Source organism: Phyllostomus hastatus, unplaced genomic scaffold (genome assembly GCF_019186645.2).
Source record: "Phyllostomus hastatus isolate PE091 unplaced genomic scaffold, TTU_PhHast_1.1 phas_scaffold_345, whole genome shotgun sequence".
NCBI lineage: Eukaryota > Metazoa > Chordata > Mammalia > Chiroptera > Phyllostomidae > Phyllostomus > Phyllostomus hastatus.
Window position 1 is genome coordinate 1,985,299 of NW_025334024.1, and position 25,099 is coordinate 2,010,397.

Here is a 25,099-nt window from a genome sequence, read left to right on the forward strand (position 1 = left end):
AGCACCAAGCTCCTTGCCCCTACTTAAGGAGTAGTTACATTTATACAGTCCTAAAATTACATTTGGCCCTTTGAAGGCAACCATGAGGCTGCTGTGGCCCCCCGGGGAAAATGAGTTTGACACCCTGCCCTAGGGCGTGTCCTTTCTGGGGTATCTGTGGAGTGCTCTGGCTGTGCAGTGACATCTGTCGCTGTGTCTGGTCGGGCATCGCCTGTTTCAAAGCTCTGTGGGAGTGCAGGTCCTTGTTAGGCTTTCCAGCCTTGCAGGGGTGATTCTTTTCCAGCCTCTCCTGTAGATGACCAGCTGAGTCCTCAAAGGCTTCAGGGGACCATGTGAGGATTTCTAGGGTGCTCTCTGTCCAGTTCTCTGCCTGCCAATTCTAGCTGCCTCAGCACCCCTGAACTCTTGACCTTTGTCTCCTCAGCGGGACAAGACCGCTGCTCTGTTGGGCTGCTTTCCCTGCCCTGGGTGCAGGACGGCCCCGGAGGCACAGGGTCACCGGTCCCACTCACCACCTTCAGGGTCGCAGTGCCGCACTTCCCACTGTTGTCTGACTCTGGTTCCTTCGTAGAGTTTGTCCAGTTTTCTCCTCGTTTACGTGGTCCAGGTAGCTCCATCCTGGTCAGAGTGGAAATCTTATGCCTGTCTCTTTGTAGTTCTGAGGTTCTCTTGCATAATATACTAACTTTCTTCTTTGAGGACCAGGTTAATACAAATCCCTCAGCTCCCTGACTGTTGACCCACCTTCCTGTGGTCCCTGTACTCTTGACTGCGGTGGGCCTGGTACTGTGGTGAAGTGGGGGCGGGGTGGGAAAGGTGCACTGTGGCTTACAGCCCTTTTTCCTTGCCTGGAGTTGGACTTCGTTTTTTAAAAATGATTTTTACACTGATTATGTAAGTAATATTCATCGTAAAAAAAAAGTCCATTGCCCATCATTCTAGAACTGCTAGTTTATTTTTCTTCATCTTTCCCTTGCATATCTATATTTCTACACATCTGTATTTCATATTAGTTGGCTTATACATGTAAACACACACATACGTGTATGTTTTTTCTATACTATTTTTCCACTTGATGTATTGTTTATAGCATTACCTCATGGCATTGAATAGCCTTCTATAATACGATGATTCAAAACTCCATTGTATTATGGAGCCTGAATATGACTATATCACCTAACTTCATAAACTCAAAAAATGTGTTAGGTTTGGTCCCGAGCTAATCATCGTGTGTGCTTTAAAGATTTGAAATGGTCAGTTCTTTCCTCTAGAACTACTGAGGTTTTAGAGTGGTGGGAAGCTGGCTTGTCCCTTTATAGGTCAGTCACCTGCACTGAGGTGACACACACAAAACTGAGCGAGAATGGGAGTGGAGAGAGGGCTGTGTTACTCCTCAGTATGCTACCAGGACCTGCCGGATGGTCCAGGACGGCAGCGGGATCGGTGACAGGACCTTGGTTCTGCCATGTTCTCAGGTGCCAGTGGGCCCAAGGGCCCGTGCTGCCGTGGGAGCTCTGGGTGGCTGGGGCTGCAGCCTCCTGACAACCACTGTGTGACCCTCCCAGTGAACCTGTCCGTGGAGGTGTGTGAGGGCAAGTAGGCGTTCGCACAGTGCTCAGCAGCGTCCTGGTGCCCAGTGGCACCTGACCCAGGCCCCCTTGGCCACACTGCTTGCTGCCATGGCCACTGTTTCCAGGCTTCTTAGCAAGAAGTCCCTTGCCTGTTTCCCGGCCACATGCCTTTGGTGTGAAGGGTTTGGTTGCATTGTCTGCTCCATTGTTCAGACCCTGTGGCTGGTGGCTCCCAGGGTAGGCTGGCCCGGCGCCTGCTCTGTGCCAGGTGTTGACTGAGTGAGCATCACACCCCACATTTGTTGGGGGCTTGCAGGAGGAGTCATTTCTGTACAGGCCGTCTCCTCACTACTCAGTGTACAGGTCAGCTAACCATAAAACCAGCCACATCATGACTGTCTTTGAAGCTGTGCTGTTGTCCATCAGGTGGCACATCATTGAACTTTCTCTGTTGGTTGCTGGCCAGCCAGTGGCTTGTGTGGTTCTGGAGGGTCCAGACGGTTGAGGGTGGTGCCACTGGGACCTCTGAGTCATCCTGGGTCGTCAGCAGAACCACAGCGAGGGCAGGCGCTCTTAAGCTGAGGTCGGGGCTTGGAATCTGAGTGCCCTTGGGTGAGCAGGAGGCCGGTCTGGATTCCGGGGGAGGGTTCCAGTTTTATGGGTTTCCTTTTGGCCTTCAAGTCAGCGGTCTTCACACGAACTCCAACCCAAAGCGTAAAAACCCTGGACTACATAGTGTATGACTTGTCTTTAAGATCCCCAAATCCGTGTTTCTTGTATTTGCACCTGTAAAGGTTATTTTACATGAAGTAGCATCCACTCGTATCGTGGCTGTCTGAAGTATGCTCCCATGCCGAGTGATTTTCAACTTTTTCATCTCATGGCTCACATAAACTAATTACTGCAATTCTGTGGCACACCAAAACAATTTTTTTTCAGTGTGACAAAGAAGTAGGTATAATTTTGTCTCATTTAAACAGGACAGCTATTGTTGTGTTGGCTGTAGTCATTTTTTTTATTTGGCAGTCTAAGGGAAAAGAGGTCAGCGCTTCTGACTAATAGTCCTATACTGTATGTTCTAAAAATTCTTGTGGCACACAGGTTGAAAATTGCTGCTCTTACCTAATATTTCCCTTTTCTGGTAAGGCCTTTTTAATCACATGCTGTGACTTGCTTTTCCCTCCTTGTGGGGGACCCACAGGGCCACCCCCAGTCTAGAGTCTGGAATGTTGCCCTCCCCCCAGGGGAGGTGGCTTTCAGTGGGGCGCTGGAAAACCCATCTGCGTGGCACCCCTGAGAACACCGAGCTGGTCTGGACAGACCTCTGTCTTTCCCTCCTTGCATTTCTGATGCTGACTCGCGGCATGGGTTGTTGGGTGGTCTCGCCTCACTTCTGTTCGGTTGGTGAAGAACCTGGGAATGTGAAGAGTAGTTCTGCTCATGGGATGTGCTCCCTGGCGTTCCCGTCCTTGGCCGCTTCTCCCCTCGGGTTGGCACATTAGTTTGTGGAATGTTTGGCCTGTGAACTGTTTGTTCTGTGAGTACTTTAATGTTCTGGTAAGCCTGGTAATACTTTTGAAATAGGCATGTGTGTCTTGAAAGTTGGACATGGTGTGGTGCAGGGTCAGTGTGGCTGATGTGCCCCTCTGTCCTCTCCTGTGTGAGAGCCTCCTGCCTGTGCAGCCCGAAGGGCACTGTCCTCACTGCTTCCGTGTGCATTCCTGTAATGCTTAGATCTTTAAAAAATAAATGTGAGGCCTGGCTGGTGTAGCTCAGTGGTTGAGTGCCAGCCTGCAAATCAAAGCGTCATTGGTTCGATTCCCAGTCAGGGCACATGCCTGGGTTGTGGGCCAGGTCCCCAGTAAGGGGTGCGCAAGAGACAATCACACATTGATGCTTCTCTCCCTCTCTTTCTCCCTCCTTTCCCCTCTCTCTAAAAATAAAAGAAAATAAAAAATCTTAAAAAAATATTAATAATGTTACATAAACATTGTATATTACACATCTTATTCGTGAGTGTGGTTTTAGGTATACAATGCTTAATAGCTAGGAAAAAGGTTAATGAGGACAGGTGAACAGCTTTATTATAGATATTTAATAAAAACGACTATCAGTTTGTGTTATAACTGATGTAACTTTTGACATAATTGTGTCCATTTTCATGGGATGGGGTTGTCTGAATATGAGGGGATGTTAATTTTGCAACCAAGGAATGCCTGAAAGTTTGTTAGACTCTTACTTAGGAGGATTTGTCGATGAGGGATTTTCCCCTCAAAGGCAGGAGTGTGGGTGCTGGCCAAGGCTCCCACATGCCGTGCTCTGGAGGGCGGTGCGGCTGCCGCCCCGCATCTCTGGAGCTGGCCACGAGCTGTGCGGCTTTGCCCTGACCTGTCACCTTTCTCTTCACAGGCTGTGGTGGTGCCTCAGGGTGGCGGGCAGCTGTGGATCTTTGGAGGGGAGTTTGCTTCTCCTGATGGAGAGCAGTTTTACCACTACAAGGATCTCTGGGTTCTGCATTTGGCCACCAAGACCTGGGAGCAAGTCAGGTAAGGTGCTGGGCGATGAGCCGACACTGGGCCCGGCTCCTGTCCATGCCAGCGTGCTTGGTTCACAGTGATGAGACCAAATCCTGTAGAATTCCAGGACTTGAGGAACATGAGTTGCAGAGCCCCAAGGGGCCAGCTGCAGTGGTAACTGCAGTAAGGGAACAGCTTAAGTTTTTCTGTACTCTTCACAGAGAAACCCGGCCTGGCCTCCGCTGCCTGACATCTGGCTTCATAGAAGATGTTGCCGGGGTGGCCGGGGTGGCAGTGGTGTTTCAGACTTATTTTCTTGCTTCTGCTGTGTCTGTATTAAATTGGTCATATTTTAATGCAGTTCTTCTCTTGGGCCATCTGTTTATCTCCTTTAAGGTACTCTGGGTTTCAGTTTGCTGGGATGGAGCTGTGGTGTTTTTTAAAAGGGCGTGCTCTGTCTGGGTCTAGCTGACATAGAAACAGTGGAGCCAGTGGATGAAGGATGAGAAGGTCTTTATATCGCTCTTCCATAAACTTGGCTCAGCCCTCGCCGGAGCCTGATTCCTGCATCTCGCGGTGACACTGGTATGTAGTTGTCACATTTACCACTGCACTTCACTTCTGTCAGTGGTCAGCACTGCACACCTGACTCCGTGAAGACAGACATTGTGTCTACACATAAATTATTTATGAGAAGAAACCTAGGAGAGGGACAGATTGGAAGACTTAGTTGGTCTCATTCTCCTGGGGTGGGCGTGCCGCTCACCCAGCTGTGTGGCCCGTGTTGCAGGGGTCTTCTCTCCACCTCCAGAGCAGCAAACTGGGGTTTCTTCTCTCTGGTGGAGCAGGCAGCTGCCCTGTGGGATTCACTAGTGGTGCGAAGTGTTTAGGTTCATCAGATGGAAGCATCGCTCCCTGCAGGGTCTGCTGGGTTATTTGAGGATGAGCCTCTTAGGAGACCACCATGCCGGGCTGTGGAGGCCTGATTGCATTGGCTCCAGGCCTAGAGTGGAACATGGTGAAGAGTCCGTCGTGCACGTGGGAAGTGTAAATAGATGCCCCAGGCCAGGCTGCACTGCTGGAGAGGCCCAGAGGCAATCCAGGTCAAATCGGAACCGGAAGGAGCCTAGGTGTGCATTACCAACTACCACCTCCACTTCTTTCCTCTTACCTGCTCTGGGAAAGCTTCATTGTCTTAGTAGGCACAGCAGCCAAGAAATTATTTTCATATGATAATTGATTTCATTACATACATATTGAAACTTGGTCATTTTCCCCTTAATTTAAAAAATATTCAGGCTCAAAGCTTGCAAGCTGTATTGTCTTATTTTGCTTCAATTATTTTTTTGAAACCCAGTTTTATTTGCTTGTTTGCTCATTGCTGGCAAATTGATTTTTGGTATTTTCTTAGCATTTTTATCAGCTTTGGTCGCTATTTGTGCAGGTTTATGGATAATGGACAATAAGCCCTCTCCATGAAGGAATGACTACAAATCTCACGGCTGCTCGGAGGGCCTGGCAGTGGTGCAGTGTTCCTGCAGGGGCGCTCTGAGCTCTGTGGTGACACGCACACTTCCTTGTGGCCTTCCGCCTTTTCTGCTTCTCGAACATGTACTGTGGGTGTTCCTTACAAGGGAGCGGGGAGGCACTAGTGACACATGGTCATTCGGGGAGTGCCTGTTGATTGGCTCGCTGTGGCCGCTGTCCCCCAGCCGGCCCGAGGGGGCGACGTCACCTCCTCGAGCAATCCCAGCTGCCTCCCGGTGCTGTTGGATCAGTTATGCTTACGTGGCATTTGAGGCATCTGTCCTAAATCGAAAATTGTCTCTGATAAACATGTCTGTCATTACTTGAATACTTGATTATTGTGAAGAGTTTTTTTTAGAGGCATAGTGTAGAGCCTATTGAAAACTACTGTGGAACCACAAACTAAAGATCAAATTCAGTTGCCATTCTTAGCCCATGTATTTTAGTCCAGATAGAGTGGTGAGGCAGGAAAGGGGTTATGTGCCCTATTTTTTTGTTTAAATCACTGTTTTTTCAAGCCTTCCTTCTGGGGGGTGGTCTCTGGTTCCTTGTGAGAGAGATGAGCAAGGACTGGCAGAGTGTTGGTTTGAGCTGTTCCCTTGGGCGGCCAGGGAGTGGTGGGGCATTTCACCTGAGTCTGTGGTCCCTGGGGGCCCTGGGGAGTGTGTCTGATCAGAAGTGTACAGCCTGCTGAGTACAGGACTGGAAGTCAGGAGATGGAGGGCCTGTTCCCAGCTTGGCCTCTCACTTTGTTTGCCAGGAGAGTTTGAGTGCCCAGATTAATTTCTGTGCTTCCGCTGCTCAGCAAACTTCAGATGCTGCTGCTTCACATATTTGTGGTTATGAGATACCTTATGTTTGGGCTTGCTCAGTTTTTAAGGCCCCTCCCTGATGGGATGCACAAGATCATACATGGTCTACATGAGATGCTGTTTGACAGATGTCCGTTCCCGCTCTTTGTTGTCTCCCACCCTTACTCATCTTGGGCGCTCACCTGCAGCCTCCCTGGAATGCTCGGTGCCCTGACCATCCCCACAGCGGCCGCCCTTCCGCCCCCTGCCTGGTTGAGGAGAGCCCACCTCTGGCGCAGCCCCTTCTCTTGCTGTTGGCAGCTGTCTGCAGTCCACTGCCATCAGGGCTTCCCAAGCCCGTCACTGCACTAGGATCCACAGGAGACCAACAACCCCCACCATAGGAAATGTGCAAGCTTTTGTGTGGGAAATGCCACTGCCCGGGAAGTCGGAAGTGGTGACAAGTGCCGAGAAAGTGCCTGCAGCAGACAGGGAGCTCGAGTTCACAACAGAGGCCTTCTGGAAGGGCGTGAGCAGTGAGTGGCCTGACAGGAACCTGAGAAAGGACGTGAGAAGGCAGTCACACATGGCAGACACTAAAGGGAGGCGTCCTTTTCAGTGTCGGCGAGGGCTGGGAAAGCAGGGGCTGGTGCCGCTTGGAACGTCGGCAGCGTCTGTCATTTCATTGTATTTTAAATGTGCATACTGTTTGGCGCCAGAGTCACTTTTAAGAATATACCTTGAAGAAAGACCTCTCTCATTGTGTACAGAAAAGCATGTACAAAAATATACGCAAAGAAACAAGATGCAGAACAACACACACCTGAGGAAGACGTCCGAGTGTGAACGTACCTGCTCGTGTGTTCACAAACTGGGCCTGAGAGCCTGGTGCTCACAACTCACGTGCATGCAGTACACACACACACACACACACACACACACACACACACACACACACACACACACACACGGCAAAGTCTGGATTCATTGGTCTTTTATTTTCACCTGTTCTAGGGTTACTTCATTTTGATGACTGGATTTGTGGTATGTTTTGATACCAGAGGGTTTTTTCATTTACATAAAATATTTCTTTGTCATGTACTGATTCTTTTCATATGAGCTTCAGAATCAGTTTTTCAAGTTCTGTTTTTAAACATTTCAATAGGATTTTGATTAGATTGCTTTTATTTATAGATTACATTTAGGGAGAGTGGGCATCTTCCTAATCCTCACTCTTCCCAATCAAGAACATTGTGCCATTTAGTGAGGTTCACTTCTAACCCTTCAGTGGAGTTCAGAACAGCTCGGAAGTAGACTTGAGAAGTCAAAGGTGCAGGTGTTCCTGAAGCCTGTACTTTGTGTCTAGTTGTCTCCGCAGGATACCGCTTGGCATCCCCACACTCAGTGTGGGGGCCTCTTTCCCAGCACTCCTCCAACACGCAGCATTCTTGTTTGGGTGCTGGTCTGACTCATTCGGTGGCCGCCCTCGCGTCACCGTGTAGCAGGTCCCGGACTTCGGGTGGGCTACCTTGCGGGATAAGCAGTGTTTCTGGCCTTATCTGCACTCGGAGGGGCACTTTTAAGAAAGGTTTCCCAGCAGGCGTGGTTGGGAGACTTGTCAGCCTGGGGAGATGTTACTTTATTAGTGATTCTCAGGCTTTCACGTACCAAGTAGTACCTAGGGAACTTTGAAAATGCACATTTCTGCCCTCAGCCCAAATATCAAGTCTGATTTATAACAGGTTTAAGATGGGGCTCAGGAATCTGCATTTTACATGAACCCCTCCCCATCCCCCATAGCAACCCTCATTGATGCAACCCTGGACCACTCCTGCGAAGTGCTTCTTAGATCTTTAACAATTCAAATTATGAAAGTATTGCTGTTGTAGTTTACTGACTGTTCCAAAATGAAAGCATCACCTAATTGTTGCCAGCAGGGCTGTGCAGGTTTAGCTGACATGACCCAGTATAACCTTGGATGAGTGCAGGTAGCCTGATAGTTATAGTCGGCCTGTTGGGTCTGGGGGCTGGGTGACAGTGTGTGGAATTCAGGCTTAGAGCTGCTGCTGCTTGTAACTGGACTTGGTTACCAGTACCCTGAGGTCATGGCCACTGTTGAAAGAGGACTACCACTGACAGTTTATCCTCATTATTTTTGTTGATCTAAAATGGAAAGGCAAGCAAATTTAGCCAAAATGAAGACTGATTTTCCATTTCTGGGGAAGACCATTTAGCCTGGGAAAATCCGCATGATGTGGGCTTGTATCGTTTGAAAAGCACAGGTCGAGTTCACTGTGATTTACTTTGTTACCAGAATTTGTCTGGGCACCCTGCAGTCATTTTTTTGTAAATGTTTTTCACTCTTATGGGGGCAGTTTTACAGCTGGGGAGCCTGACCGTGAGGAAGGTTCCATATTGGCAAAGGCCTCCAGAGGCCACGTTAAATCTGCATCTCTGTTTAGTTCCTTTTTTGGCTTTTAAGCAGGTTTTTCTCTTTGGAGGGTAGGATGGGTCTCCCTTCCTAGTTGGCGACTTTTGACGTATATGACATGTTTTTCTTTGATGCCAATGTTCTGATTCACGGCAGGCTTCCAATTAACAAGTGTATTGCCCCCATCCTTGCATGGGCTGGTCCGAGGAAACGATAGCGGGAATGGGCAGGGCCACCCTGGAGTAGTGATGTCAGACCTGTTCTTCTGAGGTCTGAGGTCAGGTAGTGTTAGCTCCCCGGCAAGCCACTGAAGGGGTGCCTTGAACAAGCCGCACCTGCAGCTTCCTGTGTTTAGCTGTGGTGCTCACATGTGGCTGGGTGTGGAGATGAGCACAGGCTCTGATTGCATCCTCCTGTGCCTTGTCCTGCAGTGGAAGCTGAGAGACCTGAGCAGGCCTCGCCCCCGCCCCAAGTGGTGTCAGAGTGCCTGCGTGTGGGCATAACAGGAACCAAATGCAGCCATTAGCACCCAGGCAGCACCCTGCAGGCTGGTGTACCTCTGCAGCCACTGTCCACTCAGGACAGCCTCTCCAGGTGGTGCAAAGGGACCAAAGGGAGGTTTTGTGTTTGTAAAAAGTGCTCTTTTTTTTTTTTAAATAGTAAACTGTGTAAAGAAAAGTATACAGTTGTTCAGCTTGGTGAATTTTATAAAGTAAATGCACCTGTCCACTCAGGTCCAGGACACAGTGCAGTTGGCATCTGCAAAGCCCCGGTGGCCCCCTCTTCCCCCTGCAAGCACAGATTGGGTTTGCTTGGTTTGCATATCATGTAAATATACTTTCGCATTTGGCATTTTCACTGAGCGTTATTTCGTGAGATTTACTTGTGTTGCATATGGGAATAGTTTGTTTATTTTGATGCTCTATAGTGTTTCATTATAGAGATGGGCCCCCGTGCGCTTGACTGGTGGTGAGCATTGGAAAGTTACCAATTCACAGTTTTTGTAAGTGGTGTTGCTGTCAGCACTGTTTTACACATGTTACGATGAACACATACATGTGTTTCCATTAAGTTTATGTCTCAAGAGTAGAATAAGGCAGGGGCACAGGGTTTCACATGTTCCACTGTAGCCTGCCCTGGCAGCTGCTCCCACGCTGGTGGGGCTGGTTACAGAACGCAAGCCGGGTAGGAGAGCTCCCGCCATCCCACCCAGGCTGGTGCTTTGCATTTTCATCTTGGGTTTTTGCCATTCTGGTAGTGTTTCCGCAGCACATTGGACAAGAAGTGGACACTTAGTAATCTTTTATTGTCTTCATTTTTGCACATTCTCCATTGTAGCAACAGACACTTGCGTGACATCATAACAGTTTGAAAGTGAGAGGGAAAATCACAGGGTTACTAACATCAGGAAGACCAAAGCTTACATGAAATGCCAGCATCAGCCTCCTCCTTTCACGGTGGATGTGTCCTTCCAGCTCTTGGCCGACATTTTGAGGTTCCCTTCAGTCTCTCTTCAGTGGGAGGTGCCTGCAAAACTGCTCTGATAATTTAAAAAGGAAAAAAAAAGCCTGGGCAACATAGGTTCTATGTACTAACTTTTTATTTTCATAAAATATACAATCAGTCTTTCCTTCCCCGACTGCATCTGCTCCGGGGGATAGGGAAGCAGTGGGTGGGTGTCTGTGCTTTAAACATATGTGCACTTACATGAGTTTGAGGGACCTGGACACCAAAGACGGGTCTCAGCACCTGCCCTGCCTGCCCTGCCTCTCATGGTACAGAAGCTTTTACCATGTTTCACGGTGGAGGACCTGAAGAGGGGCTGGGGAAAGGAAAGGCACTGAGAGAATTGCCTGCCCCTCCCATTTGAGCAAATGAGTGGCTGATAATTGCAGGTGTATCTGTGGTTATCAGCAAAACAGTGAAACACTAGAAAGGCCAGTGTCTTAGCCTGTTTGGGCTGCTATAACAGGATACTACAGATCAGGGGGCATAACCAACAGACACCGATTTCTCGCAGTTCTGGGCACTGGAAGTCCATGGTTAAGGTTCCAGCAGATTAGATGTCTGGTGAGGGCCCCCTTCCTGGTTCATGGATGGATCTTCCATGCTGTGCCCTCACGTGGTCTTTTTTTGCTCCTGCAGAGAGTTTTTTTCTTCCTGTTGTTTATGAAGGCCCTGATACCATCGTGGGAGCCGCACCTTCCTGACCTCATCAAACTTCATCCCTCCCAAAGGCCCCGCCTCCTGATACCATCACACTGGGGCTTAGGGCTTCAGCCTAGGAGTTGGGTGGGTGGGGGGGATGCAAACTTCCAGCCCAACAGTTAGCATCTGGTGTTTTCGGAGGTCTTTCCTTTCACATGGGTTGGCGTATCAGTGAGGGTCTAATCAGGAAGACACAGATGCGATTGGTCACACTTGTAGTAGACAAAGCCAAACCAGGGGGACAGCTAGAAGCCACATCTCACTGCTAGGCTTGGGAGGCGAGGTAGGGTTGGGGCTGGAGCTACAGGAGATGCTGATGCTCCTCAGAAGGTGCCCCGGTTCCTTCCCTCTCTTCCGTGTGCCTTCAGTCTCCCCTGGTGCTGTGTGGGTGCTGCGTGCTCTGCGGGGACTTCTCTGAGAGGGAGCGAGCCTGGGAGCCCCGGGAGAGGACCTGCATGTGTAACCAGCCAGGGCGCTCAGGCACTTTTAACCCCTTCTTCAGTCGCAGCGGGCCTGCCCTACCAGTTCTGGTCACCTTTCTGTTGAGGTTTGGGTAGGTCAGCCTGCCACACTCAAAAGCCAGCATTTCCAAAGGCAAACCCCACTTTCCTCCCTGACCCCCCAGAGGAGATGCAGTTGGGCAAAGGAAGGAAGATTTTGACACCCTTTCTCCATTTATTTCTGAAGTTGGTGCCATCTAGCTAGTCATCTATGACTCCATAAACCACAAGCAAGGAGGTCGGGCTGCTACTTATAGAACTCAGCTATTTTCAGATGTTTTTCATATGCCTAAAAAATCACCCTCTCAAAATATATAATTCAGTGTTTTTAGCATATGCACATAGTTGTATGACTACCACTGCTCTTTAAATAGAGAGTGCTTCCACTGCTCCAGGAAGACTCCATGCCCACCACCACTAACCCCACACTTGTCCTTCCCGTCGTCTCTGGTCCCCTTTAGTCTGCTTCCTGTCTCTGTGCATTGGCCCACTCGAGATACTTCCTGTAACTAGAATCCTACAGCGTTCGTTCTCTGTGGCTGACTCACACTTGGCATACTGTTTTTGAGGCCCATCCACCCTGCAGTACGTGTCAAAATGGTTTTTTATGGCTGAACATATTCCATTGTTTTCGATGCACCATGTTTTGTTTATCCACGAGTTGTCTCTACTTTCCAGCCTCGAGAGGACTTCCACTGCAAACATTTGTGTACAGCTAATACGTTTTTATATGCATTGAAGCACTAAGTACCTGATCAATGCAAATTGATTGAATGAAAAATATACTGTACAAGCGTGTGCACCACGGGCACGCATGCACTATTTTCTCTTGATTTGGGAAAGGAACCAGTGTTTGTGCGGTCTTTAGCCGAACCCACTTAGTGTGTGTATCTGAAAGCTGTGTCTGAGAAAAGTTGGCATCCTAGACGAGAATTATTAGCAAAATGATTCAGAGCTCTTTTTATAATCCTGTTGCAAAAGGCAGTAACGCGTTAGCTGAAATCAGACCACGCCCCATAATTGTGAAGTATATGAATCTTGGGGTGTGAAACATGCATGTGAAAATAGAGACACACATACTTTGCGATCCGACTTCTCCAGTGAGCTGGTTGGCCTTGTGGTTTGACTGGACTTCATAGTCAGGCAAGTTTTAATGACAGCCATGCAGCCCCTGGGAGTGAAGCCAGGAGACCCTGGGGAGGGAGTGGAAGCCTGTGTTGACCCCCTGCTCCTTCGCTGCCATCAGTGACTGTTTTGATGTGGTGCGCTTGTGTGGGGGGGAGGGAAGACCAACAGGTAGAGAGCGACTGATTTGTGGGAAAATTAAGGGGTAATGCAAAGTATGTATGAAATTGAAGATTGTCGTTAGGGTGAGTGGTCATTTTTGGGGCCTAGATTTCTTTAGTACAATATCTCTGGCTCCATTTGGTGTAGTTTAGTGTCGAATTAATCGGTTGTTGAAAGTGCAGGTTCTGGGGCCAGATTGCCTCGATTTAAATTCTGGCTCTGCCACTGACTAGCTTAGTGTGTTTCTTGACTCCTAAGTCTTGGTTTTCTCAGTTGTAAAACGGGAGTAAACATAATGGCAGCACCGTGCATTTATTGTGAGGAATGAATGCACATAGCGCAGAATAAACTCTCCACAAATAGGAGTTTTCTTATGAGTGGTAACAGTTAAAAAATAAAACAAGAACAGTTTTTTAGGCTACCTAGATTCTAGAGACTGCTGTTAGTTGTTCCATACAAGGTGATACAATACCCTGTACTTACTAAGCCTCAGATTCACTATTTGATTGATTTGATACTTGGAGAAGTGGGGCCAAAGGCCAAAGGGACACTGAGATGAAAAGAATGACGCTTTTTGCATGCAGTTCCTGCTTGGGCCAGGCTGTTACCAGTTTTTAAAGGGGCCTTTTCTGGTCAAAGATGAGCCACTAGACAGAATTTCCTGTCGGGTGGGCCTGTGTGATGTTGACTCAGGTTTTATGAAATAAATTGTTCCTTTGCTCAGTAAATGTCCCAGGGCTTCCTGGTACGCTAGCATGTAATTCTGGAAGGCGGAAACTTTGAAATACCTCAGGGAAACATTTATGTGCCAAGTGCTTAACACTCTGTTTGTACTCTAATCCCATGGAGCTACTCGATGCTCGTGTATTTCCTGTAAATGTCGCCACAGTGGCCCGTTAGAAGGGGCTGGGGTGACACCGAGGGGCACCTTGCCCTATCGGAATTCGTTCCGCACACAACTCAGCCGCGGTGAAAGCGTGCACTCCCACAGCATCACACATGTATTTTTGTGCTGCGTGTAGATCTGGCTGCATACAACATGGGGATTTTTTAAGACTCCATATTTAGGAGTGATGGCAGTTGAAAAGTGCCTGTTGGAGATTCAGATATAAACAGGCTTTTTTCGGGGTAGCTTAATTTTTCTGAAGGGGTATGTGAAGTCTTTTTATGGAAAACTTGCCCATTTTGGTTACAAAGCAGAGTGGTACTTGGCTGCTGCTAACAATAGTAAATTAAGTCCTTCGTGCCTGGATCACCAGGGAACAAAACACCCATAAGGTCTGTGGGCAGAAAGCCCTTATCCTGGTGCATCTCAGCCACTGGGAGTCATTTAAAGATGACAGCTTGTTGACACTTTCCATAGGTCTCTGGGCCTTCAGGTTCTCCGTTACTGGACTAACATTGGTAGCATTTGGCTCTCCTGAATAGTGGTTTTGAAGTAGAGTTGGACCATCCTAGTTGTCGAATTGTTCCCCAGGTTGTACTACTTAAGCATTACATCAAAGAACTTGTTAAAAGGAGGGGTTGCTTCTTGTCCAGCACATGTGGCTTCTCCTCAGCTTCTCTGTTGTGCAATTGTGTGGTGTGGCTCGTTCCCTTAGCACCCAGCACAGAGGAGATGGAGGTGTCATGCTATCCATTTCAGTCTGGGGAGTGGGGCCAGCGTCCAGGAGGGCTCTTTCCCGCCGCACAAAGGGCCTGTCGAGGCCAGTGCCTGGAGATGGTGTGAACCTGCAGTGGTGGTATCATGGCACCCACAGGCTCTCCTTCCAAGCCTTGTTCATTTGGCATTTTTATCATGAATTTGAATAGAAAATACACTTACTAAATTTGTAGGAAAGCAAATATGTTGTTGACAAATTCAGCATCCAAAATTATCCTGTGGACCAAATCTAGCAAGAGGTATTTGTTAGCCAGAGGTCATCCAGAAGTGGATTTTGTAAAATCCGTGCATTGATGATGACTCCGAGCAAAGTGGAAATGGAGGGAACAACATGGTAAAGGCTACAGACAAACCTGCAGCTACCATCATACTCAGCAGTGAAAAGCTGAAAGTGTTTTAGGATCAGGAACAAGACAAGCTTGTTCACTTTTACCATTTTTATTCAACATAATATTGGAAGTTCTGGTCACAGCAGTCAGACAAGAAAAAGAAATAAAAGGCATCCCGATTAGAAAGGAGGAAGTAAAACTGTAATTATTTGCAGATGACATGATATAATATTTAGAACCCCAAAGAGTCTGTCAAAAGCTAGTAGAACTGATTACTGGATTCAATAAAGTAATGGGATACAAAATTAATATTCAGAAATTGGCTGCATTATTATACACAAAACTGTCAGAGAAATTAAGAAAACCTCATTTATAATTGTATCAATAATACCTAAGAACAAATTTAACCAGGGAGGTAAAAGATCTATACTCAGAAAACTGTAAGATATTGAAGAAATAAATTGAAGAAGATACAGATGGAAGCATATACTGTGCTCATGGATAGAAAGAACTAACATCATTAAAATATTCATACTTCCCTGGCCAGGTAGTTTAGTTGGTTAGGGCAGTGTCCTAGTATGCTAGGGTTGTGGGTTTGAACCCCAGTCAGGGCGCATACACGAATCAACCAAAGGCCTTGGCTGGTGTGGCTCAGTGGATTGAGCATGGGCCTGTGAACCAAAGAGTTGCTGATTCGATTCCCAGTCAGGGCACATGCCTGAGTTGCAGGCCAGGTCCCCAGTAGGGAACACGTGAGGGGCAACCATACATTGATGTTTCTCTTTCTCTTTCCTTCCCTTCCACTCTCTAAAAATAAATAACACGTTTAAACAATAAAAATAATTTAAAAAAAGTCAACCAATGAATGCATAAAGAAGTGGAACAGCACACCGATGTTTCCCCTTCCCTCTCCCCATCCCCTCTCCCCCCTTTCTTCCTCTCCCTCTCCTAAAATTTATATGAAACCACAAATGACCCCAAATAGCTAAAGCAATCTTGAGAAAGAAGAAGTAGGAGATATTACAACCAAACTATACTGCAAGATAAGTAATCAACACAGCATGGCAGTGGCATGAAAACAGACACATAGATCAGTGGAACAGAACAGAGCCCAGAAATAAACCCATGCCAATATGGTCAATTAATCTATGACAAAAAAGGCAAGAATATACAGTGGGAAAAAGACAGTCTCTTCAATAAGTGGTGTCAGAAAAACTGAACAGATACATGCAAAAAAGAAAAAAAGCTAGACTACTTCCTTATGAGATGTACAAGAATAAACCCAAAATGGATGGATGGACTCGAGTGTGAGACCTGAAACCATAAAACTCCTAGAGGAAAACGTAGGCAGTGAACTCTGTAACATTGCTCTTAGTAATATTTTTTTGGATATGTCTCCTTAGGCAAGAAAAACAAAAGAAAAAAATAAGTGGAAATATATCAAACTAAAATGTTTCTGCACAGCAAAGAAAACCATCAACAATAAAACAAAAACCTACAGACTAAGAGAAGATAATTTACTAGTGATATACCTGATTGGGGTTCATATCCAAAAAATATAAGGAACTCATACAGCTTAACACTAAAAAGACAAATAATCTGATTTAAAAATGGGTAGAGAACCTGAAGAGACATTTTTTCAAAGAGGACATACAGATGGCCAATAGACATATAAAAAGATCCTCAACATCATTCATCATTAGAGAAATGCAAATTAAAACCACAATGAATATTACCTCCCACCTGTCACAATAGCTATTGTCAAAAAATCAACAGACAAGTGTTTTAAGAGGATGTGGAGAAAAGGGAACTTTCATGCACTGTTGGTGGGTTTACAAATTGATACAGCCTCTATGGGAACAGTGTGGAAGTTGCTCAAAAAATTAAAAATAGAACTGTCATGTGACCCAGCACTCCCACTTCTAGGTATTTATATGAAGAAATCCAAAATGCAAGTTTGAAAAGATATATGCATCCCTCTGTTCATTGCAACATTATTTACAATAGCCAAGGTATGGAAGCAACCTGTGTTCATTGATAGACGATAGGGTAAAGAAGTGGTACGTATATACAATGCACCATTACTCAGCCATAGAAAGAATGAAATCTACCATTTGCAACAACATGGATGGATGTAGAGGGTATTGTGCTGAGTGAAGTCAGACAAAGACAAATATATGATTTCACTTATACATGGAACCTAAGAAACAAAATAAATGAACAAACACAACAGAAATGGACTCATCAGTAAGATGACAAACTGGTGGTTTCCAGGTGGGAGGGAGGTTGGGGGAGCTGTGTGAAAAGGGTGAAAGGGGTTAGGAGGGAAATGGGCAGTTACAAAATGGTCACGGGGAGGTACAGCACAGCTTGGGGAGTGTAGTCAATAGTACCGTGACAACACTATGGTGTCAGTCCGAGGGATGCTGGACTTACCGGGGGGATCACTTCCTAAGTTCTGTAAATGACTGCTATGCTGTACACCGGAAACTAATACTGATACAATATTGACTGTCAACTGTAATTGAAAAATTCTTAAAAATTTAAAGAATACTTTTAAGCCCTGGCTGGCGTAGCTCAGTGGATTGAGCATGGGCTACGAACCAAAGTGTCGCAGATTCGATTCCCAGTCAGGGTACATTCTTGGGTTGCAGGCCATGACCCCCAGCAACTGTACATTGATGTTTCTCTCTCTCCCTCTCTCTGTCTCTCTCTCTCCCCCTTCCCTCTCTAAAAATAAATAAATAAAATCTTAAAAAAAATTTAAAGAATACTTTCAGATACGGTTAATAGACTAACTACAAATACGCTATCAATAAAAGGCTAAAATTTAAAAGATTTTGAAGTGGGATAAATTTTTCATGTCAATTGCATATAAAAACAGGATTAAGAAATATGACTTAAAAAAAAAAGCTGCCCTTGCTCATAGAAGACAGGGATTTGGAGCTGTAGTTCTGGTAGGCATGGACGTACGATGAGACTACCCAGAGGCCAATGCTAAAGGTTGAATAGGTATCAGTGACTTTTGGCTGGCTTTTCATGGTGAGCCCAGTGGTCATTTTGAGTGACACATTGAGAGATGTTAATAAATTCAGGGCATTGGTGGGAGAGAGACCAGTATGATCAAGCATTCGAGGAAGGGATTTTGGTCTGGGTTGGAATAAGGGAAGGCCCTGAGCGGGGTGCCTCGTAGTGCGGTGTGATGAACTGTTCATCTGAAAGTTGATGAGGAGGAGATACTTAGATTGGGCAGCTCAAGCTCCCTTTTTACTGTGACAGTCTGCATGCTCATGTATTCTTTAGGGCACTTGGTTTTGATGGCAGCTGTATAGAATGGTGTGTCCTGTGGTTTGGGCTGTAACCATTCCTTGCAGCCTGGAGTCGTTGAGGTCTTTGGGGGACACAGGACTTGACAGTGGGGTTCTGTAGGTGGGAGACCCAGGCCTAGAGAGCAGCCAGTCAAATGGGGTGAGCAGAGGTGCCTGGGCCGTGGGGGTTGATCCCAGCATAGAAAGAATCTGTTTATCAGGTTGTTTGTTTTCTTGTTTTTGAGTTTGAAGTGTTGTTTGCATATTTGGCATAACATTCTTTTATCAGACGTGTCTTCTGCAAATATTTTTCCCCAGGCTTCTTGTCTAATTTGCTTGATACTGTCTTTTGCACAGCAGATTAAAATTTTAATGAAGTTCAGCCTATCAGTTATTTTACATTTAGGTCTGTGACCCATTTTGGATAAATTTTTGTTAAGAGTGTAAGATCTGTGTTATGCTTCATTATTTTGCTTGTGAATGTCCAGTTGGTCCAGCACCGTCTGTTGAAGAGACTGCCTTTGCTCCTTTGTCAAAGATCAGTTGACTGCATTTACCGGGGTCTATTCCTGTGCTGTCTGTTCTGTTCTGTTGATCTGTTTGTTTATTCTTCCACCAAAACCGCACTGTCTTGAGTGTTTTTGAACTCAGGTTGTGTTAGTCTTCCACTTTGTTCTCCTTTAATATTGTGTTGGCTATTTTGGGGCTTTTGCTTCTCCTTGTAAACTTTGGAATCAGTATGTTGGTATTCATAAAATAGTTTGCTGGGATTTCGATGGAGATTACATTGAATTTAGAGATCAAATTAGGAAGAACTGACATCTTGACAGTTAATGTCTTCCTCTCCACAAACACAGAGTGTTCATCCATGTATTTAGTTCTTTTTGAGTTTGTCAGAATTTGGTAGTTTTCCCTACATAGATCTTGTACATGTTTTGTTAGGTTTATACCAGTGTATTTTATTTTAGGGTGTTAATGTAAATGCTATTGTTTTAATTTCAAATTTCACTTGTTCACTGTCGGTTTGTAAGTAAACAATTGACTTTTGTATATTAACTTTGTTGCCTACAATTTTGCTATAATTGCTTATTAGTTCTAGGAGTTTTCTTTTCAACTCTTCTGAATTTCTTTTTGGGTTAGCCAGAAAGTCTGTATGGGTGGTTGTTTTTTTCCCTATAAAGTAAAAGATAGAATTTTCATTTTCACCAATAACTTTATTGATTTGGATATTTTGAGTGTGTTGGCTATCTTCCACCTGGTATAACATTTATTGTTCTCAGTTAATATCTTTGATTTGATTTGATCACTGTCGACTTCAGCTGGTCTACCTGACCATGGAGCATCACATCATCCACTGAGAAATCTCTAGCATGAAATTTCACAAACCACTTTTGACACGTTTGATCAGTCACAGCACCTTCTCCATACACTGCACAAATCTTTTTTTTTGCATTTCAGTTGCATTTTTTTTACCTTTTTTGGAATAATAAAGCATAATATGCTGAAAATGTTGCGTATTTTCTTCCACCTTCAATGTTAAAATGGCTACACAAAAATTCACCAATTTTGATAAGTTTTTTAAATGCATGCTGATATGACAGCTGTCACATTACAATCCAACAAAATTGTTTCAAATGAAGTTAAAGACAAGTGCTACTAGAGCTGTCTTAATAGAAAAAAGCAAACTAACTTTTTGGCCAACCCATGCATAGATGAATATGCCATTTAGTAACAAAGATAGTTTTGTATCTTCCTTCTCAGTAGGTATAAATTCTGTAGACTTTTCTTGCCTTACTGCATTAGCAAGGACTTCCAATACAGTACCAAAAAGGAGTGGTGAAAGGGTTCGTCCTAGACGGGGCAGCTTTGAGTTTTTAATTATCAAGTGTGGTATTAGCTGTAGATTATTTTTTTTGGTAGTTCTTTGTCAAGTTCAGAATGTTCTCTGTTCCTAGTTTACTGAGGTTTTTTTGTTTGTTTTTTTTATCATGAATAGATGCTTTGTTAAATGGCTTTTTCTTTATTGTCATGCGATTTCTCTTTTTACTCTGCTGATGTGGTGGATTATATTAATTGATTTTTGAATGTTGAACCGGCCTGGCATACCCAGCATAAATCCCACTTGGTCATCATATTTTTGTACTTTTCAGATTTATTTTGCTAGTATTTCATTGAGGATTTTTGCATCTATGTTTGCTGGAGGCATTGGTATGTAGTCTTCTTGTGTTGTTTTTGTCTGGTTTTGGTATTAGGATAGCACTGGACAGAGGATAGGAACGACTCTCTGGAAGACATAATGGAGGATTGCTATGATTTCCTTCCGTGTTTGTTAGAATTCTCCAGCAAAGCCATTTGGGCCTGGTGCTGTCTGTTTTTGAAGGTTATTAATTATTGATTCCATTTCTTTAATAGATACAGGCTTCTTAAGATCATCTGTTTCTTCTTGCGTGGGTTTTGGCAAATTATCTTTTACGGAATTGGTCCATTTCATCTGGGTAATCAGATTTGTGGGCATGGAGTTGTTCATACTGTTCCTTTATTGTTTTGATTTCCATGTGGTATGTGATGTTTCTACTTTCATTTCTGGTGTTAGTCATTTGTGTGTTCATGTTCTCTTAGCTTCATTAGAGGGTTGTCAATTTTATTGATCTTTCTGAAGAACCAGATTTTGGTTTTGTTGATTTTTCTCTGTTGCTTTTCTGTTTTCAATTTCATTAATTTCTGGCTTGTTTCTTGTTACTTATTTTCATCTGCTTACTTTAGATTTGATTTCCCTTTTTTCACTTCCCCAAGGTAGAAATTTAGATTATTGATTTTTGATCTTTCTCCTTTTCTAATATGTGCATTCAATCCTATAAATTTACTTCTTAGCACTGTTTTCTCTGCATCCCTCAAATTTTGATAAGTAGTTTTCATTTTCATTCAGTTCAAAATATTTTAAAATTTCTCCTTGGATCCATGTGTTATTTAGAAGTATGTTGTTTAATATCTGCATATTTTGGGATTTTTCAGTTATCTTTCTGTTACTGATTTCTAGTTTAATTCCACTGTGCTCTAGTTTAATTCCAAAGCAGACTTTGATTTTTATTTTTATTTTTATTTTTTAAAGTTTTTACTTATTTTTAGAGAGGGGGGAAGGGAGGGAGAAAGAAACGGAGAGGAACACCCATGTGTGGTTGTCTGTCACACATCCCACGCATGTGCCCTGGCTTCGAACCAAACTGTCAACCCTTTGGTTTGCAGGACAGCACTCAATCCACTGAGCTACCCCAGCCGGGGCTGATTTTTGTTTTTTAAAATTCATTAAAGTGTGTTTTCTGGCCCAGATCATGATCTGTCTTTGTGAGTGTTCTATGTGAACTTGAGAAAAAAGTATATTCTGCTATCTTTGGATGAAGTAGTCTATAGGTGTCAGTTATATCCAGTTGATTGAGTTAGTTGAGTCCAACTATGTTCTTACTGATTTCTCCCTGCTGTATCTGTCCATTTTTTAGAGAAAGACATTAATTTCTCCAACTATGATAGTGAATTCATCTGTCTTTTATTGGTATTCTATTAGTTTTACCTCACATAGTTTGGGCACTTTGTCATTAGGTGCACATGTGTTAAGAATTGTTACATCTTTTTAGAGAATTTTTACAGTTTTCCTTTACAATTATGTAATGTCTTTTAAAAAATCCCGCATAGCCCTGGCTGGCGTAGCTCAGTGGATTGAGCGCGGGCTGGGAACTAAAGTGTCCCAGGTTCTATTCCCAGCCAGGGTACATTCCTGGGTTGCAGGCCATAACCCCCAGCAACCGCACATTGATGTTCTCTCTCTCTCTCTCTCTCTCTCTCTCTCTCTCTCCCTCCCTCCCTCCCTCCCTCCCTCTCCCCCCTCCCTTCCCTCCCTAAAAATGGATGAATAAAATCTTTAAAAAAAAAATCCCTCATAACTTTCTTTGTTTTTAAGTCTGTTCTGTCTGAAATGAATTTAGCTACTCTTGCTCTCCTTTGATTACTGTTAGCATGGTCCTCAGCATCCACTTACTTTAAATCTGTATGTGCCTCTAACGTGGGTTTCTTGTAGACAACATATTGTGGCTCCTGTGTTTTGATCCACTCTGACAATCTGTGACTTTTAATTCATGCATTTAGATCATTGATATGCTACAGTTGGCCTCATTTTTATTACATTCATTATTGCTTTCTATTTTTTGCTTTGATATTTGTTATGTTTTTCTTTCACTCTTTTTGCCTTTTGTGGTTTTAATTATGCATTTCATATGATTATATTTTCTCTCTTAGCATATGAGTTATACTGTTTTTTAGTGGTTGCCTGACATTTACAATTAATCCAAGTACACTTTCAAATAACACTAAATGACTTCATGAGTGATATGAGTACTTTATTGTAAAAAATCATTCTAATTCCTTACCTCTCTCCTTTGTATCATTGCTGTCATTCATTTTACTTACATATAAGTATACATAATGAAATATATTCTCTATTATTTTAAACAAGTTGTTATCTTTTAGATCAATTAGGTAAAAAATTTTATTATTTTTACCTCTTCGATGCTCTTTATGTTTCTGATGTGTATTCCATTTCTCTGAAGAACTTTTTAAGAACTCATCTGCAGGTATGCAGTGTTTACTGACGGGCATGTGTACTGAGGAATGTGTCATTAGGTGACTCTGTCACTGCGCAAGCGTCACAGAGTGCGCTTCTGTAAACCTGGATGGCACGGCCCGCTGCGCCCCTAGGCTGTGTAATCCAGTCTGTTGCTCCTGGGCTGCAAGCTCGTACATCATGTTACTGTACCAAGTACTGTAAGCGATGAACAATGAAAATGTACAGTAAAAAATACAGTACAAGAGATAAAAAACGGTGCACCAGTATAGGGTGCTTACCATGAAAACAGCTTGCAGGACTGGAAGTTGCTCTGGGTGAGTCGGTGAGTGAGTGGTGAGTGAGGAGAAGGCCTTGGGCATTGCTGTGCACCACACCGCTGCGGGCTCTGTAGACACTGGACACTCAGGCTGCACTGCATGTATGAAACACAGACATGTCGTATAGTTGTACGAATACATTTTCTTTCTTTATATCCTTATTTTGTAAGCTTTTATCCATTTAAAAGTTTTTAATTTTTATTTTACTTTTTAAACATTTTTTGTTAAAAACTGACACGAACACCTGCGTCAGCTTAAGCCTGCGGAGAGTCAGGGCCGTCAGCACTCGGCCTCCCACCTCCGCGCCTGTCCCGTGGGAAGGTCTTCTGGGGCAGTGACACACGTGTCCCTGTCATCTGTGATAACAACGCCTTCTCCTGGATGACTCCTGAAGGGCCTACTGGAGGCTGTGCTTGAGGAGGTCCCACTCCTTTCAAAAATATGTCCCTAGAGGTCGGCTAGGTTTGTTTCTTATTTTCATCACAGATGTGTTTGTAAGCAGATAAGACACCACGAACATTCCTCTCTATTACAGAAAACCTGTCAGTGTTGGGGTTCATGCCTTCAGCATTTTTGAGGAGCTCGTTGAAGTCTGCAAAAGCTCCTGGTCAAATTAAATGATACTCAGTAAGTGCTTGCAAAACAGAAATCGGTCTAAAACGTGGTCTTTTGTTGTTGTTTTTTTTAACTTTAGATCCCCAGGAGGCCCTTCAGGTCGGAGTGGACATCGGATGGTCGCCTGGAAGAGACAGTTAATCGTTTTTGGTGGCTTCCATGAGAGTGCAAGGTTGGTGCCAACAGCAGGAAGAGTTTTCTTTCCTGGAGCAGTAAGGAATGGACTTTTTGTGGGAAGAATTATTCTGAATACGCATGAAAAATGCTACCCATCTTCTAAAACCAGTGCCAGCATCATGGGCTTGCAGCTGAAGTAGCCAGCCAGGGCCCCACACGTAGGAGGGCCTGGGCTTGGTTTACTGTTCTGCTCCCACTGTCCTGAAATTCTTAACCATCATTGAACAGGCCGCACATTTTTATTTTGCACCAAGCCCTGCAGATGGTGTGGTTAGTCTTCTCTAACACAGGATTCTCAGACTTGAGCCTGGTTCAGGATCCCCTGGAGGGCTGGTTAAAACTCTGGCCGCTGAGCCCACCTCAGGTTTCCGACTCAGAAGGCCTGGGGCCTGAGGATCTGCATTTCTGCTGACTTGTAGGTGATGCTGATGCTGCTGGCTGGGGGGCCCCTCCCTTGCTGGGGAAGGCAGCGCTAGCTAGTGTTCTACGTGGTGTCTGAGGAGGGGCCTCCACTTCTCCTCCAGTGTCATGGTCACCTTGGTGTGCACCACACTGGTTTCCCAGGCCAGCCTGGCGGGCCCCTGATTGTCTTAAGCCTGTTGTCTGTACAGATACCCTCTTGAATGTCCTTAGTGTAGTCTAGAAAATCAGGGTATATGGTGAAGAAGTTAGTGGTATTCCTGTAGCCATTGTAATACAGTAGCATTTGGGGTAGTAAAGGCCTAGACGAATGCCTGGTGAAGGCCATGTTTGCAGTGCTTTTTCTCTGACCATGACCTTGACAAAGAGGGTGGATGGCTATCTTTCTCTGAGTGCCTCATTTTCACTCTCCTCTCTCCTTTAAAAAATAGCATACTTATTAATTTGTTGTTGTGGAGGCCCCATTGACACTTTGTCGAGTTATAGATCCATTTGCACAATTTTTTTTGATAATGACTGGCATATGGAACGAAGCCCTCACACACACACACACACGTGAAGAAGGAGGCGTTTGGTGAGCGAGGAGTGAGTGTTGTAATTGTCTCCCACCCCCACTCCCCCAGCCGAGGATTGTAGTGTAGCTTGGCTCCATTAACATGTCCATGTTCTTCATGAATAAAGAATTTTTTATGAATTGAGAAACAGAGATATAAATTCTTAAATGCTTTTGGGTGGGGTTTTAAAAGTATAATTCAAATTAAACAAGAAGTGATTTTGTATCCTTAAAGGCATGACTTGGGTGTAAACACTCTTTAGTTTAATGT

The 25,099-nt window shown here is 44.7% G+C and overlaps 1 protein-coding gene across 1 annotated transcript in view; it reads left to right on the plus strand.

The window, feature by feature from the left end:
- Window positions 1-25,099, plus strand: part of KLHDC4 (kelch domain containing 4) — a 51,516-nt gene that overhangs the window by 13,208 nt on the left and 13,209 nt on the right. Inside the window, exons 5-6 of the mRNA XM_045818447.1 lie at window positions 3,981-4,117; window positions 23,758-23,850. Of these exons, the coding sequence (XP_045674403.1) occupies window positions 3,981-4,117; window positions 23,758-23,850 (230 nt within the window). The remainder of the gene's footprint in view (window positions 1-3,980; window positions 4,118-23,757; window positions 23,851-25,099) is intronic.